Source organism: Polypterus senegalus, chromosome 1 (genome assembly GCF_016835505.1).
Source record: "Polypterus senegalus isolate Bchr_013 chromosome 1, ASM1683550v1, whole genome shotgun sequence".
Classification (NCBI taxonomy): Eukaryota; Metazoa; Chordata; class Cladistia; order Polypteriformes; family Polypteridae; genus Polypterus; species Polypterus senegalus.
Window position 1 is genome coordinate 310,775,314 of NC_053154.1, and position 17,625 is coordinate 310,792,938.

The 17,625-nt window shown below is 41.1% G+C and overlaps 1 protein-coding gene across 1 annotated transcript in view; it reads left to right on the forward strand.

Annotated features, from left to right (window-relative positions):
• The window catches only part of LOC120514923 (CD276 antigen homolog), a 54,915-nt gene that overhangs the window by 15,803 nt on the left and 21,487 nt on the right, over positions 1–17,625 (forward strand). The window contains exon 2 of the mRNA XM_039735567.1: positions 12,036–12,079. Within this exon, the coding sequence (XP_039591501.1) occupies positions 12,036–12,079 (44 nt within the window). The remainder of the gene's footprint in view (positions 1–12,035; positions 12,080–17,625) is intronic.

Consider the following 17,625-nt stretch of genomic DNA (forward strand, 5'->3'; position numbering starts at 1 on the left):
GGGTTCCAACCGGGTTTGAGCTCCCATGCTCATAGCCCGTGGTCCCACTGGAAACCAAGGAGGCTGCCCCCTATCGGCCTTGGGGAGAAGCAGTCCTGATAATACTTTCGAAGCCGGTCCTTCCACACCTTGGGTGTCCTGGTCAGGTAATGATTCTATGCCACCTGCCACAATAAGATTATTATTATTATTATTATTATTATTATTATTATTATTATTATTATTATCTACACTTTGCTGGACAGGCTTTCAGAATTTGGCGAACACTTGAAACACTTGAAAGATGGAGTTTAATATAGAAAAGTGAAAAGTGCTTCGCATGAGCAAATGGCATATCAATTATAAATACAAGATGGGAGACACTAAGCTACAGGAAGAAACCTCTGAAAAGGATTTAAGGCCGGCTTATACTTATAGGATGTGTATTACATGTCTCGTTATAGTTCAAGTGTTCAGCGCACAACGCAATATGTAAATATCTGAAGTTGCTTCTTTGCCTTTACGTATTGTTCTCACAAATATTTCCATTTTGTCCCTGCACAGCCTTTCCTCTTTATCTATGGTCTGGGTGATTTGTTGCCCCAAATCTGTGAATATTTGGCGCACTCTGTGAGATTTTCATGTTGGATTGTATAGGAGCAGGTAACCACAAATCACTTCACACAGCTGTTCCTCGAATGAGCCCAGGTTTTGTGTCTAGGAGAAAAAAATAAAATCTGCAGGGATTCCAGACCACGAGACCACCCAGTCCCCTCTGGGCTATTCTAACCCTCCTATCTGCATCTCTCTCCCCAAAGCACAAATATGTATTTAACAGAAACAAGAAACGGATTTCAATAATGTTTCAACAAAAATATTTGGAAACATGTGGAAAAATATGAAGGATAAGTCCATAATCTGCCTATGAAAACTTAAAATATTACGAAATACAGTATACAACCTGGAAGAAATGAAGCACCACCACGTTGTATTTATAGCATTGTGATAAAGGCGCTATATAGCGCCTGACCCGGCACAGACTACGCAGAGTCACGTGTTCACATTCAAAGGGCTTTTTATTTTCTTTCTTCAGCCGTGAGCACACGTCTTCCCCGTGTCCCACCGGCCCAACACAGTCCCAAGCACAAAACACACAAAAACCAGACTTTCCTGCTCCACCACTCCTCCCAGGCAACCTCGTCCTCTTCCTCCCGATTCTGGCCTGGATTGCTGGGAGGAAGGCCCTTTTATACCCCACCCGGAAGTGTTCCAGGTGCCTGACCAGCTGGTCTTAATTGCACCTCCGGGTGGGGCTGATAAACCGTCCAGCGTGGTGGCTGGTTGTCCGCAGCACCCTCTAGCGGCCACCCCATCTCCCAACCGGGCTGCTATGGTGGACTCCATGTCCCATGGAGCCACGGGGAAGATTGAGGAGGGATCCATGGCCAGGGTGGCTGCCCCCAAGCGCCCCGGGGAAGGTACTGCAATGTCCATGATGGCTCCCCTGGGACGTATGCAGCAGAGGCATCCCGGCCAGCGCATGGGACCCGGCTGTCCGTCACAAACATATACAGTAACATGTTTTAATAACAGCACCGCTGTTGCTCAACTAACAGTATCACAGATCAAAGAATGGAGACCCATCACCACTAAATAAATGTGGTACTGATCTCTGACTTCAATTCCCATCAGTAAATAAACAACAGCAATCTTCACGCTGAACCTGAACGTTCACTCAAACCAGTCCAATTCTTGTCCAGAAACAGTCTAAGCAGGAAGACAAAAATGTGGAGGAAAACCACATTCAGAACAACCAACAGCCAAGTTATGACCACATACAATTTAGGCAAGCCAATTACTAATTTCTCAACACGAAGATGAAAGGATTTAAAGGTTGTGGTCCCTGGCCGGGACGCCCAGGAGGACCAGAGCAGGGCTTGTGCCTCCTCCAGACAGCGAGGGGGCGTCCGCCCTGGTTATGTGGGGGGCCTTGGGTAAAGGGCTTGGAAGCCCAGTCCTGTAGGGACCCGTGGCCACCGCCAGGCTACGCCCCGGTGCCGGAGGAACCCTGGAGCCCAGCACTTCCGCCACACCAGGAAGTGCTGGGGAGTTTTGCCCCCCTTTTTGGGGCCCTTGTTTTTTGAGGTTTTGGGCCTTTTTGGGGGCCCATAAGAAAAAATTCTGGCATCATGTACTGATCCTGGCCATTTTGCCACAATGTTTGAAATTAGATGTTCAGCAGTGCATACCATCTGAAACATTTTAGGAAATGGTAATGACATACATTGCTAATGTTGGACGACTACACTTTCACCTCTTGTATATAAATGTGAGATATTATCAGTACTTACCTGTACATTAATACTGTGATATGATTTGCGGTTTATGTAATCAGGCTCTGTTGGACCTGCTGGAGCCTTTATCCTCACGTGTGTACAGTCAATGGCTCCAATGACGTTAGGAAAGCCTGACAAATTAAATTCAGTTACTTATCAGGTAATGATTTATGTGCTGTAAATGAGTAGATGTTTAAAGATTAAGCACCATTAATTCCAAAGAAAGTTTCCTTAATGGCAAGAATTCCTCGGTGGCCAGGAAAGGTAATGAATATATTTAAAAGGACTTTAATGCAACGCAAAACCTTCCTGATTTCACGGCACACTGTAGCTTTGCTTAAATGTTCAGCATCCCCCACACTGTACAGAAATGAACCACTGGCAAAATAGCATAAGCGATACACAAAGACTGTGCAACCGTAAGGGCTTTAGAGCGGCGTGTGTTTTTAGAAATGTAAGGTTCCAATAACTGACACAAATATGCAATACTGTGTCTACTAAATCTATAGCCTCGTATAAATAATCATCCAAAAATGCAACGGATCTATCCTGGGCAAGTAATTGTGGAACCTGTTGCCTTAAAGCTCTACGAATGAGCCTCGCTCCCTCATCAACTGGATTATGAATAAATGGGCACGCCATGGTTATTCATGTAAAAGCCTTCAATGCACTCCTTGTCATTTTATACTTTCTAAGTAATTAGAATCGCCTGCATGTAATCTGTAATTATTTTATATTGGAGGGTCGATGTGCGAAAGAGGGAGTGAACAGCAGCAGAATAATCCCAGCCCCAGAATGTCGTGCTGTGACATCACATGGCTTGTCCAATCATATTCATCAAGCTAAGCTAAGCTTCACAACTAACCTGCCACGGAGCAGGCTTGTCCAAGAGCATATGTTGGCATAGTAATTAGCCAGCTTCAGGTTAGCCTCGATCGTGGAACCGAATTTCGAGAAATTAAGCCGGGATTTTGAGGTTAGCTCGCTTCGTGGAACAGCCCTCTGGACAGGCTTTCAGAACTTGTCGAACACTTGAAACACTTGAAAGATGGAGTTTAATATAGAAAAGTGCAAAGTGCTTCGCATGAGCAATGGCATATCAATTATAAATACAAGATGGGAGACACTAAGCTACAGGAAGAAACCTCTGAAAAGGATTTAAGGCCGGCTTATACTTATAGGATGTGTATTACATGTCTCGTTATAGTTCAAGTGTTCCGCGCACAACGCAAAATCCCCTGAAGTTGCTTCTTTGCCTTTACGTATTGTTTTCACAAATATTTCCATTTTTCCCTGCACAGCCTTTCCTCTTTATCTATGGTCTGGGTGATTTGTTGCCCCAAATCTGTGAATATTTGGCGCACTCTGTGAGATTTTCATGTTGGATTGTATGGGAGCAGGTAACCACAAATCACTTCATATAGCTGTTCCTCGAATGAGCCCAGGTTTTGTGTCTAGGGAGAAAAAAAAAAATCTGCAGGGATTCCAGACCACGAGACCACCCAGTCCCCTCTGGGCTATTCTAACCCTCCCTATCTGCATCTCTCTCCCCAAAGCACAAATATGTATTTAACAGAAACAAGAAAGCAGTTTCAATAATGTTTCAACAAAAATATTTGGAAACATGTGGAAAAATATGAAGGATAAGTGCATAATCTGCCTATGAAAACTTAAAATATTACGAAATACAGTATACAACCTGGAAGAAATGAAGCACCATTCGAAGAACGGCCTCCATATGTTGTTCAAAGACACGGGGCAAATGAGTTTGAGGGAGACGGCTCTCATTTTCTGGCAGTGCGCCTCCTTGTTTACAATGCTTAATAAAGAAAGGACGCACCTTCGTCATTTTCATTCGACTCACATGGACACAAAGTCGTCCACAAAGTGGCATCCTGCATCTGGCGATTTTGTTGTTTCCTCTACTGTTACCTGAAGGTGAACACTTTTTGATCTTGAGATGGGTTTTACATTTCACGTGGTCATTGACAAGTATCTTTTCATGTCCAGTCTGGGAATATTTATTGTCGAGGTTCGTAAAAGTCGCCGGGATATTGTTGTGCCCTCAGTTTTGCAGTTTTTTAGCTTTTTCAATGTAGTTAGTTTATCTGATCCTGCTCGTTTCGACACTTCTGTCTCATGTAGTGAGCTAGTTTATGCCTTTAATGAGAAAACATACAAGGAACAGCAGCCGTATAAAACAGATGACAACGAACTAGAAAATACTAGAAAATAGTATCTGTATAATAGAACTACAGATTATTCAATTGTTTAATTTATTGAGTTTTGTAACAGTCTCTGTTTCCGTTTTTAAATTTAAAATCCATTTTTATGCATTAATTCCATGATTCCATCCGTATTTTAGTCATTGTGAAAATCATGGGCTCTACATGATTGCATCTGAGAAGCAGACACACATCTATTTCTGAAGTACCTCAGTAATGGCATCAAAGTGACAATAACAAAAGGCTGTGTGTGTTTTCTGGCCTATTTTTTTTAATATTAAAACGCAAACCTTGTAATCAATCGCATGTTGAAATTCTCTTGCCTCAAACACAAAGCATTTCTGTTTTACTTGGCTTGTGTTGATGCATCACCACTGTAAGCCATGTTCTTATAATAATAATAATAATAATAATAGTAATAATAGTAATGCATTTTAATTATATAGCGCCTTTCCCATGCTCAAGGCACTTACAGAATATGAGAAAGAACGTCAGGGTATCGAGTATATAGCATTGTACAAACCAAATAAATAAATAACGAAGATTAAGATAGTATACTCAGAGAGAGCCTAACAGACAACATAATGGTTGTCTTGCACACACACACACACACACACATACAGGCTACATGAACATAGGTGAGAGGTAAACTGAGAGAAGGGTAGTAAAGTCAAGTAGAGCTAAAGGCCTTCCTGAACAGATGAGTTTTGAGTTGTTTTTTAAATGAATTCATTGAGTCAGCTGATCTGATTAATTTATGGAGGTCATTCCAGAGTCTGGGCACTCGCTATACAGCTGAAGGCCCTGCTGTCACTATGGACTGTAGATTAGTGTGGAGCACAACAAGATTACCGGAATCAGAGGACCTTGAGTGGACGGGCAGGCACATAGTGATGGAAGGTCACTTGATGTAGTTTGGCGCGAGGTTATTTAAGGCTTTGTAGGTTATTAGTAGGATTTTATATTCGATTCTGTAAGACACGGGGAGCCAGTGAAGGCATAGCAGGATGGGTGTGATGTGCTCGCTGCTGCTGGTCCGTGTCAGGACTCTTACAGCAGCGTTTTGAATAAGCTGGAGCTGTGATATAAGATTAGAAGGGGCACCTGCTAGTAGGGAGTTACAATAATCAATGAGGTGTCTTGATAAAAGCAGGGACAAGTGTCTCAGCATTAGAAAAGGAGAGGAAGGGCGAACCACGGGATACGCGATCGTGAAAGTAAAGAAAGTTTCTTAATGTGATTTATGTGGGTGGAGTAAGAGAGGGAGGAATCAAAATGACACCAAGATTCTTATCAGTACTCAACAACCACTGCAGAGGATCACGTCACACTGGACCGCTCTTTTTTCGCCCACAGATTCTGGACTCCAGGCGAGTTTTTCCCAGGCCAATGTGGGTAAACTAGAACCCCAAAATGTTCTGTGACTCGATCAGTTTTACCAAACGAGTCAACGGTGGGAACTGAACCTTCCACGTTTCAGTTTAATATCCTAGTTAGCAGGCTGACTAATTATACAAATATGGTTTTAATAGTGAGGCTGAATATTTAAGAACGAATCACTTTATATAAAGCTTGGAAACAGCTCTAAAAACATTAGCCTTATGCGTTTTCTATACCCATGAGGACCCTTATCCTATCTAATTTCTTTATAAATTATGTATACGTTTTAAAACAAAGTATTAAACACTAGAGTCGTTGGTATGATACTGTATTTTGTTTAACATTTAGAATGAGCTCAAAACCTTAATGATCTTAAAGACCACGTCGTTATGTTTTCAGGCTTACAGTGTTTATAGTTTTTGTCTGATTAAAAGGTTGCTTCATAAGCACTTACGATGAACCAATAATTTCGAATGCACTTTAAAACGTCATACTTACTTTTTAGGCCAGCTTTGCAGGTGCTGAGTTTATGACGGAAGAGTCAAATGTGGACTTTACATGCTTTGTCACCACAAGGCAAAACATTTATTAAATCCAGAAACATCGTTGTTAGTTTTTAAAAGGGAACCTGTTACAAACCAGTGCCGTTCACTAATAACATTTTTCTATGGGAAAGACTGTTAATAATACCCAGTACCGCCGCTCCTTATACGCAGAGTACGCAGTCTGCGTAGGGCACCAACTCCCAGGGGGGCACCATCCCAGCTGCTCAAAAAAATTGTTTTTATATATTATAATAATAAATTCATATTAATAATATACACTCACCTAAAGGATTATTAGGACCACCATACTAATACGGTGTTTGACCCCCTTCAGAACTGCCTTAATTCTTCGTGGCATTGATTCAACAAGGTGCTGAAAGCATTCTTTAGAAATGTTGGCCCATATTGATAAGATAGCAACTTGCAGTTGATGGAGATTTGTGGGATGCACATCCAGGGCACGAAGCTCCCGTTCCACCACATCCCAAAGATGCTCTATTGGGTTGAGATCTCGTGACTGTGGGGGCCATTTTAGTACAGTGAACTCATTGTCATGTTCAAGAAACTAATTTGAAATGATTCGAGCTTTGTGACATGGCGCATTATCCTGCTGGAAGTAGCCATCAGAGGATCATGAAGGGATGGACATGGTCAGAAACAATGCTCAGGTAGCCCGTGGCATTTAAACGATGCCCAATTGTCACTAAGGGGCCTAAAGTGTGCCAAGAAAACATCCCCCACACCATTACACCACCACCACCAGCCTGCACAGTGGTAACAAGGCATGATGGATCCATGTTCTCATTCTGTTTACGCCAAATTCTGACTCTACCATTTGAATGTCTCAACAGAAATCGAGACTCATCAGACCAGTCAACATTTTTCCAGTCTTCAACTGTCCAATTTTGGTGAGCTCGTGCAAATTGTAGCCTCTTTTTCCTATTTTAGTGGAGATGAGTGGTACCCAGTGGGGTCTTCTGCTGTTGTAGCCCATTCGCCTCAAGGTTGTGCGAGTTGTGGCTTCACAAATGCTTTGCTGCATACCTCGGTTGTAGCGAGTGGTTATTTCAGTCAAAGTTGCTCTTCTATCAGCTTGAATCAGTCGGCCCATTCTCCTCTGACCTCTAGCATCAACAAGGCATTATCGCCCCCAGGACTGCCGCATACTGGATGTTTTTCCCTTTTCACACCATTCTTTGTAAACTCTAGAAATGGTTGTGCGTGAAAACCCCAGTAACTGAGCAGATTGTGAAATACTCAGACCGGCCCGTCTGGCACCAACAACCATGCCACGCTCCAAATTCCTTAAATCACTTTTCTTTGCCATTCTGACATTCAGTTTGGAGTTCAAGAGATTGTCTTGACCAGGACCACACCCCTAAATGCATTGAAGCAACTGCCATGTGATTGGTTGATTAGATAATTACATTAATGAGAAATTGAACAGCTGTTCCTAATAATCCTTTAGGTGAGTGTACATATACAAATAAACAAAAATATAAATGTATATATTGCATTTTACAGTGAACGCAGAGTAGGCTAAGCACACGTGATGACGCGCAAGGCGCGCCCTCACCTCTGTTACGGCTGCCTATTTGACCAAAAATGATAATAATTGAACAATATGCCTGGTCCTGGAAAGAGACATCAACAGTCCGGCGCCGAAAAATGAAAGAAAAAAAAAGCCCAAGATGAAGCCCGTGCATCACTTTCAGGTGCGTTCATAATCCTGTAAAAACTTTATTTTATTCTGTCGACGTTACAGTTGCCACCACTCACAACGGCTCTGGAGATGCTATCATTTCTCCATGACAACCACCTACAAGAGTGGTACCCAAATCTCTGGATTGCTCTGCGCATAGCAGTGACGCTCCCTGTAACTGTTGCCTCTGCTGAGCTAAGTTTTTCTAAAATGAAGCTCATCAAAAGCATTTGCGCTCATCTATGGCACAAGAGCGCATGAGTGGTCTGGCAATTGTCAGCACCAACTCTGAATTAGCAAAGGCTTTATCATATGAAGACAAGAAAAAGCAGAAGTGTGCCTTTGTAGATTTTGAACTTTGGAAAGCTCCAGGAGATGACAGTGTTGATTTTATTTCAGTTTATTATTGTTTATTTTATTTATTATAAATGTTTTATTTTAAAGTGTAATTTTAGTTTGTATTTTTTGCTGTAGAGCTACAATTGTAATTTATAAATGATACAATTTATTTATGTATTTACTGTTATTTGAATAAAGTTCTATTTTGGCCCCTATAGTAGGTGTTTTTTTTTTATTATTTTATTTTTACATCCGTATAATTTGGGGTAAATTTCTGCTTAGGGCACCCATTTGGCCAGGAGCAGCCTTGTTAATACCGGTTAAATATAATTTAATTGGTTAAATGATTCACGGTTAACACATCACGTACAATTAGAACTGTCTACATTAAATATTTACCACACATCCAAATGTTTACTCACCTGTCACTATGATGAGAACTGTGTGGTCTCGGCTATCAGTGGTTTTGTCAACCATAACATATTATTGCCACAAATCTTTCGAAGAACGGCCTCCATATGTTGTCCAAAGACGTGGGGCAAATGAGTTTGAGGGAGACGGCTCTCATTTTCTGGCAGTGCGCCTCCTTGTTTACAATGCTTAATAAAGAAAGGACACATCTTCGTCATTTTCATTCGACTCACATGGACACAAAGTCGTCCACAAAGTGGCATCCTGCATCTGGCGATTTTGTTGTTTCCTCTACTGTTACCTGAAGGTGAACACTTTTTGATCTTGATTTCTCCTTGTTCTTGAGATGGGTTTTACATTTGACGTGGTCATTGACAAGTATCTTTTCATGTCCAGTCTGGGAAAACTTGCAGAATATTTATTGTCCAGGTTCGTAAAAGTTGCCGGGATATTGTTGTGCCCTCAGTTTTGCAGTTTTTTAGCTTTTTCAATGTAGTTAGTTTATCTGATCCTGCTTGTTTCGACACTTCTGTCTCATGTAGTGAGCTAGTTTGCGTGCCTTTAATGAGAAAACATACAAGAAACACGCGTATAAACAGATCAAACAACAAACTAGAAAATACTAGAAAATAGTATCTGTATAATAGAACTACAGATTATTCAATCGTATAATTTATTGAGAAGTTTTGTAACAGTCTCTGTTTCCGTTTTTAAATTTAAAATCCATTTTTATGCATTAATTCCATGATTCCATCCGTATTTTAGTCATTGTGAAAATCATGGGCTCTACATGATTGCATTCTGAAAGCAGACACACATCTACTTCTGAAGTACCTCAGTAATGGCATCAAAGTGACAATAACAAAAGGCTGTGTGTGTTTTCTGGCCTATTTTTTTTAATATTAAAACGCAAACCTTGTAATCAATCGCATGTTGAAATTCTCTTGCCTCAAACACAAAGCATTTCTGTTTTACTTGACTCATGTTGATGCATCACCACTGTAAGCCATGTTCTTATAATAATAATAATAATAATAATAGTAATGCATTTTATTTATATAGCGCCTTTCCCATGCTCAAGGCACTTACAGAATATAAGAAAGAACAGCAGGGTATACAGTATATAGCATTGTACTAAACCAGATAAATCAATCAATCAATCAATCAACATTTATTTATATAGCACATATTCATACAAAAAAATGTAGCTCAAAGTGCTTTACAAAATGAATAGAAAAATAGAAGACACAATAAAAGATAAACATAAGTCAACATTAATTAACATAGAATAAGTAAGGTCCGATGGCCAGGGTGGACAGAAAAAACAAAAACTCCAAAGGCTGGAGAAAAAAATAAAATCTGTAGGGGTTCCAGACCACGAGACCGCCCAGTCCCCTCTGGGCAATCTACCTAACATAAGTCAAACAGTCCTCTTTGTAGTTAGGGTTCTCATGGAAGGACCTGATGATGATGGTCACGTAGACTTCTGGCTTTCAGTCCATCAATGTTGGTGCACAAATAAATAACGAAGATTAAGATAGTAAACTCAGAGAGAGCCTGACAGACAACATAACTGATGGCCTGCACACACATACACATACAGGTGACATGAACATCTTGACAGAGAGGTAAACTGAGAGAAGAGTAATAAAGTCAAGAAGAGCTAAAAGCCTTCCTGAACAGATGAGTTTTGAGTTGTTTTTTAAAAGAATTCATGGAGTCCGCTGATCTGATTAATTTCGGTAGGTCATTCCAGAGTCTGGGCACTCGGTATACAGCTGAAGGCCCTGCTGTCACCCATGGAGTGAAGATTAGTGTGAGGCACAACAAGATTACCAGAATCAGAGGACCTTAGTGAGCGGGCAGGCACATAGTGATGGAGAAGGTCACTGTAGTAGTTTGGTGTGAGGTTATTTAAGGCTTTGTAGGTTATTAGTAGGATTTTATATTCGATTCTGTAAGACACAGGGAGCCAGTGAAGACACAGCAGGATGGGTGTGATGTGCTCACTGCTGCTGGTTCGAGTAAGAACTCTTACAGCTGAGTTTTGAATAAGCTGGAGCTGTGATATAAGATTAGAAGGAGCACCTGCCAGCAGCGAGTTGCAATAATCGATATGGGATGTGATAAAAGCAGGGACAAGTGTCTCAGCATTAGAATAGGAGAGGAAAGAGCGAACACGGGATATGTTATGGAGGTGAAAATAAGAAAGTTTCTTAATGTGATTTATGTGGGTAGAATAAGAAAGGGAGGAATCAAAAATGACACCAAGATTCTTTGCTGTAGAGGCAGGTCTGATGAGATCACCGCCAAGATGGACTGGGAAGGAGCTCATTTTATTAAGTTGCTTTTTAGTCCCAATTTGCAGGAGTTCAGTTTTGTTACAATTTAATTGTTAAAGAGTTCTGCTCCATCCAGGTTTTATTTTCAGTGAGGCAGGTTGTGAGTTGAGAAAGTTCTGATGAAGTTCCACTTTTAACATTGAAGTAGATTTGAGTGTCATCTGCATAAAAATGATAACCCAGTCCATAGCTATGAATAATATGGCCAAGGGGAAGCATATAAATACAGAAGACAAGAGGGCTCATGCTTTTGTCACATATCATTATGCCTTCTTGTGTAATTCATCTACATGCAGTCATGCTTGAGTGCAGCACTGACTTTCACTCGATACTACCGATAACGTTACATTTTCAGAACTTTGGTATCGACTTGATACTGTAATATCGATTCTTGGGACATTCCTTCTTCTTGGCAGACCTGTTAAACAAGCAATCAGTCACTTGGCAGTTTTTTGGTCATCAGTTTGTGTTCAATAACATGTTTGACTTGGTTATAATTCTCACCAGTCCTCCATTCTCTGTTAATACTCTGTAAATCTGCCAGACTGACTGGGCTTCATGATGGGGAAATTAATTGTTGTCCCTAGTGTAAAAAACTATATGAACCTTTAACAGTCTGCCATGTTGCTAATGACAGGACACCATCTGCAGTTCAACCAACCTATCAAAACATCTGTGTGACGTTTTTATATTTTAACGTGATATTCATTCATTCAGTAATTTTTGTTTTTGTGCAGCACAGTGTGGTGATGTGTATTTTATCTTTTTCCCCACAGATGTTTGAAATTTCGAATACTTCTGATTTTATCATCTGTTCATGGTAAGAGCTTTTCTAATCAAATATATTTGTAAATTGTTTTTTTTTTTCAAACAGCAGCACAGGTTTCAGGGCATATTTTTATTTTTCAGTCAGTCAGTCATTGCCCAACCCGCTATATCCTAACACAGGGTCACTGGGGTCTGCTGGAGCCAATCCCAGCCAGCACTGGGCGCACGGCCAGGAACAAATATCAGGCAGGGCGCCAACCCACCACACATTTTTATTTAGTTGTAAGAATATTTCTTGTACTGTAATTGTTTTCATAGAATTAACGGCACAGTTGATAGGTCTAGGCTATGCCAGATCAGGAACAGGTTCAAGTCAGGAAATGAAAGCAAATGTTCTGTTATTTGGTGCCCCAACTGAGGCCTACTGGTTGATCATTCAACACACGGTCACAACTGGTACCATCTTCAAGCAAATCTCGCAGAAAACACCTGATGTGGTTTTATGCCCTTGAAGTCAAATATTATGTCAAAATGGCCAATAAATCCCAAAGTGGTATAGGGGAACCATATAAAAACCTCTAGTGCAAAGATCAAAGTGATATTTCTTAAAGTATTGAATTTTATTTGCTAAAATGCATCAAAAACCAAACACAAGGAAGAGGTTTAAATAGCAATCAAAAACTAAATACAAAATGGAGAACATACCTAACATCTGAAAAACTTCTACCAAAACCAAAGATGAGAGCAAAGTATGAAAAAGTAATATTCCAACTGAAAAGTTGCTCATATCTTCAAGAAAAATCACAAAGAGGAGCCAAAAAATATGTACATGAGCTGACGCCTCAGCACAGGTTTTGTCCAAGGCCCTTATGTAGGCCGCAGTTTCTGTGCAAAGAGGGGTCCAGCCCCCTTAGGTTCAATGCATAAAGAATAACAATAATTCTTGTACATTTACATAGCACTTTTCCTCACTACTCAAAGCGCTTTAGTGAGTGGGGATCCAGTTCAACCACCATTAATATGAAGTATCCACCTCGAAGATGCGTGCCAGTGCACTCACCGCACATTTGCTATTAGGTGGTGAAGTAGTGAAGGAGACAGCCAATTAGGGATAGGGGATGATTAGGGGGAAAGGGTAACTAGGCTAAAGTGAGCAGTTTAGAGGTGTGCAGGCAGGGTGGTGTAGTGGTTAAGGCTTTGGACTTTAAACCCTGGTGAGTTCAAATCTCACTACTGACACCACTGTGTGACCACATGTGAGTCACTTGACCTGCTTGTGCACCAACTGGAAAACAAAGAAAAAGAAATGTAATCAATTGTATCATAAACATTGTAAGTCACCTTGGATGTAGGCATCAACCAAATAAGTTAATGTACTCTGGACATTGGGATGCACTCCACTTTTTACAAAGGATGCCCAGAGATCTTTAATGACCAGGAGCTTGATTTTATGCCTCATCTGAAGGACGGTGCTATTTTTACAGTGCAGTTTCCTTGTCACTGCACTGTGGCATTGGGATCCACAGGGTAAAAACATCCCTTGCTGGCCTTGCCATCACCTCTTCCAGCAGCAACCCAAGCTTTTCCTAGATGGTCTCCCATCCAAGTATTTGCTGGGCCAGAACAGGCTTAGCTTCGGGTGGATGACCTCCTCTGAAGTGTGGGTGGTATGGAAATCAGAAGGACCAGCCAAAACAACACATGCGCACAGGTCTTATCTAAGACCCTTGTTTAGCTTACAGTTTCTGTGTGAAAGGGGGTCCAGCCCCCTTAGGCTAAATGCATAAGATGAGAATAAAAAGAAGAATGCAAAATAATTAAAAAACAAGACAATACTAATTAAACAATTTAATATAAAATCATATATTTAGTAACAGAAAAGCACAAAATAATTAATATAAATACAGCAAAATAAACATATAATAAATAAAGGGGAGGCTGGATTCTCCATGATTTACAACCCCCCTATTCAAGTCATGGCTTATAGACACTGAAAAAATGTTCAACAAAACACAGACTGTACTTCATTGATAAGTCCTAACAGGAACTCCATTACTCACTCTAATGTGGTCGGGATCTTGGGAAACAATACAGTAAAGGTCCCGGTTGGAGTAGCAGGAAACAAGGCCTAAATGACCTTTCACTATGTCACAGGCTAGACGGTGATTCACCTTCTGGGAAAGATGACAAGAAAACTGGACTACATAACAGTGGGGTTGACTAGATAGCTGCATCACTTTCTGTCGGGTATGACTGGATGTCTGGACAACAGGCCAAGTAGAAATTACTGGACTATAAAACAAAACTGTCCGACAATTAGACAGGAACTGTGGTGAAGACTGGAGTTGGTGGCTTGACACAAACGTTTTGTGAGGACTGGAGACCTGTGTTCAAAGAGTAAAGATCTCTTCTGTGGCAGCAGTAAACTCATGTGGAGGGGCATTTACGGTTTTTATTGTGAACATAGCAACAAGCCCATCTTTGTCTTGCCTGGTTTGCAGAACTAATGACTTAAGGGCATTAATCTTCATTTCAGCATTACAGAGTGCTCTTTTGTTTCTGTCAGATAGACTTTCTTTTTTTTCTTCTTCTATCGGCTACTCCCATTAGGGGATGAAACAGCAGATCATCTTCTTCCATATCTTCCTTAACATCCTCTCATGTAGATGTATGTCCTCTATCACCACATCCATAAACCTTCACTTAGGCCTTTTTCTTCTCCTCTTCCCTGGCAGCTCTATCCTTAACACCTGTCTCCCAATATACCCAGCATCTCTCCTCTGCTCTGCACATGTCCAAACCAACGCAATCTCGCCTCTCTTGCTTTGCCTCCCAACTGTCCAACCTGAGCTGACCCTCTAATGTCCTCATTTCTAATCCTGTCCATCCTCGTCACACTCAATGCAAATCGTAGCATCTTTAACTCTGCCACCTCCAGCGCTGTCTCCTGGGCCATTGTCTCCAGGCCATATAACATAGCTGGTCTCACTACCGTCCTGTAGACCTTCCCTTTCACTCTTGCTGATACCCGTTTGTCACAAATCACTCCTGACACTCTTAAACCTGCACTCTCTTCTTCAACTCTCTTCCACAATCCCCATTACTCTGTACTGTTGATCCCTAGTATTTTAAACTGATCCACCTTTTTTAAAAATTAAAACATATTTGTTTCTTTACATAAAAAATAATTTAAATAAGAATAAATAATATATTCTTTGTTTTTGGGAGTAGAATTACTACCAAAAACCACACAAGGCATTTTAACAGTTATTAAAGCACTTTAAAAGAAATAAATTGCAAATATTTCATCGAAGTTAGCCAAACACATGCAAATATTAGGGAACTAAAAATGATAGGATACCACGACACCACATGAGTTTCATACCTTTGTTAGTTGTATCAGGGGTTATTCTCGTCTATCTTATATTATGCAGGGGGCACAGAATTATTCCAGGCAGAAAAAGGGGCGGGGGGGGGGACATACGAAAGTTTGAGAACTGCTGGGGTATGTTGAAGGAGCACGTGTATGACAGGAGAGTTTGTAATATCAATGACCTGAAGGACAGAATGCAGACTGTGGTATCATTTATTCCCTGCGAAATGTGTATCCGGCCTTTAAATGGTAGTGTTGCTCGCTGATTTTTATGTGTTGAACGTGATGGCGAACAGGTCGAGACATTCCTGTAAATCATCTTGCCCATATGAAGTATGTTTTGGGAATAAGTTGTTTCCGCCATTTAAATGTTAACATAATTTTCACTCACCCTGTATATAGATGGAAAAAGCTGTTTTCATACAAAATGAAAATTTGGGAAAGAGTTGTAGAGAGAAGGGTTTAGGGAAAGAGACCACCATAGGGGAGGAGCAGTTTGGTTTTATGGCAGGAAGACAGCTCATAGAGAAGCACTGAGAAAAACAGAAAGGTTTGCATATGGTGTTTATTTATTTGGAAAAGGCTTATGATGGAGTGCCACGTCAGGTGGTCTGGAGGAACATGAGAGAGAAAGGAGGACCAGAGAAGAATGTAAAGATTTCCGATATGTGTGAGAGAGTGCAGACTCGAGTTAAAAGCAGTGTTGGGTTAACAGACCTGATCTCAGTAAGAGTAGGTGTGCACCAGGGATTTCTTGAAGTCCTCACCTCATTGATCTGGCTATGGAGGTGCTGAGCCATAGGATAAAAGACCAATCCCCCTAATGCAGGCTTTTTGTGTTGATGACATTGTTTTGTGTAGCACCAGAAAGAGGAAGTGAAGAGGAAGTTAGAAGAATGGAGAAGGAATTTAGAAAACAGAGAATTGAAGATAAATAGGAAGAAGAAGACCGAATAACTGAGGCTTAATGGTGATCAGGATTCAGAGGTTATCCTGCAGGGAGAGCTATTGTAAAAATGGAAAAGTTAGGGTTAGGTTTAGGGTTAAATATCTAGTATTAGATGTGGCCAAAGATGTAGAATTAGTTACAGAGATAAACTACAGAGTGCAGTGTGGATGGAACAATTGGAAGAAGGTATCAGGAGTATTGTGATCAAATAATTAGGATGAAGGTTAAAGGTCAGGCTTGTAAGGCGGCGGTAACCTCAGCAATGATGTGTGGAGCTGAGACATGAAGAGTAAAAGTAACCTCAGCAATGATGTGTGGAGCTGAGACATGAAGAGTAAAAGGAGCGCAGAAGAAGTGGATGTGGTAGAAATGAGAATATGGACATGGATATGTGGAGTTACCAAAAATGACGAAATAAGAAACAAGACAATCAAAAGTGCAACAAAAATGGGAGAGACATCTACGAAAGTACTGGAAAGTTGGTTGAAGTGTTGTGGACATGTGGTGAGGAGAGACAATGAAAATTTAGCCAAAGGAGTGATGGGAAAGGAAGTACCGAAAGACAGAAAGAGAGGAAGTCTGAAGCAAAGGTGGATGGATAAAGTAAAAGAAGATCTGAAGGAGGAGGTGCAGGACCAAACTATTTGGATAAGTACATCAACCCCACATAGAAGTGGGAAAAGATGAAGAAGATGACGAAGAAGAAGAGCTGTCATTTTGACTATTGCATCACTACATGACAAAACATCAAAAAATAGTGCTGTGGTCTATGGCCGGCTTGTCGTCCCGGCCAATACCCCCTGGCCACCAGGTGGAGCTCTCCCTGCAGCATGGAGGTGCCCCGAATACCATCAAGGAATCATGGGCTATGGAGTTTTCCTTTACAGCCCTGCTGGATACCACAGGGGCCAACAGAAGACGCTGCAGGGAGGCCCAGAGAGTCGTATGTGCCCTATAAGCTGGAGGTATATGCAGTGCAGAATTTACGTATAAGCTACACAAGCTATAGCTTAGGGCCCCCGCCTTCTTGGGGGCCCCCAAAACAAATCATATTTGGCACTTAGAAGGGTAGCAATGCGTCTGGGTGTGGCGGGTTGGTTTATTGTATTGAGAATTATTGAGAATTGTATGAGTATTGTGGAGAGGAGGGTGCTTTGTGCACTGTTATTAATAATAAAATCAACTTATTGGACTTTTACCTAGTGTCTGGCATATAGTCTGAGGGTTCAAGAGGACGATAGCGCCCTCTGTCTGTAGCAGTGCATAGGGGAGCATT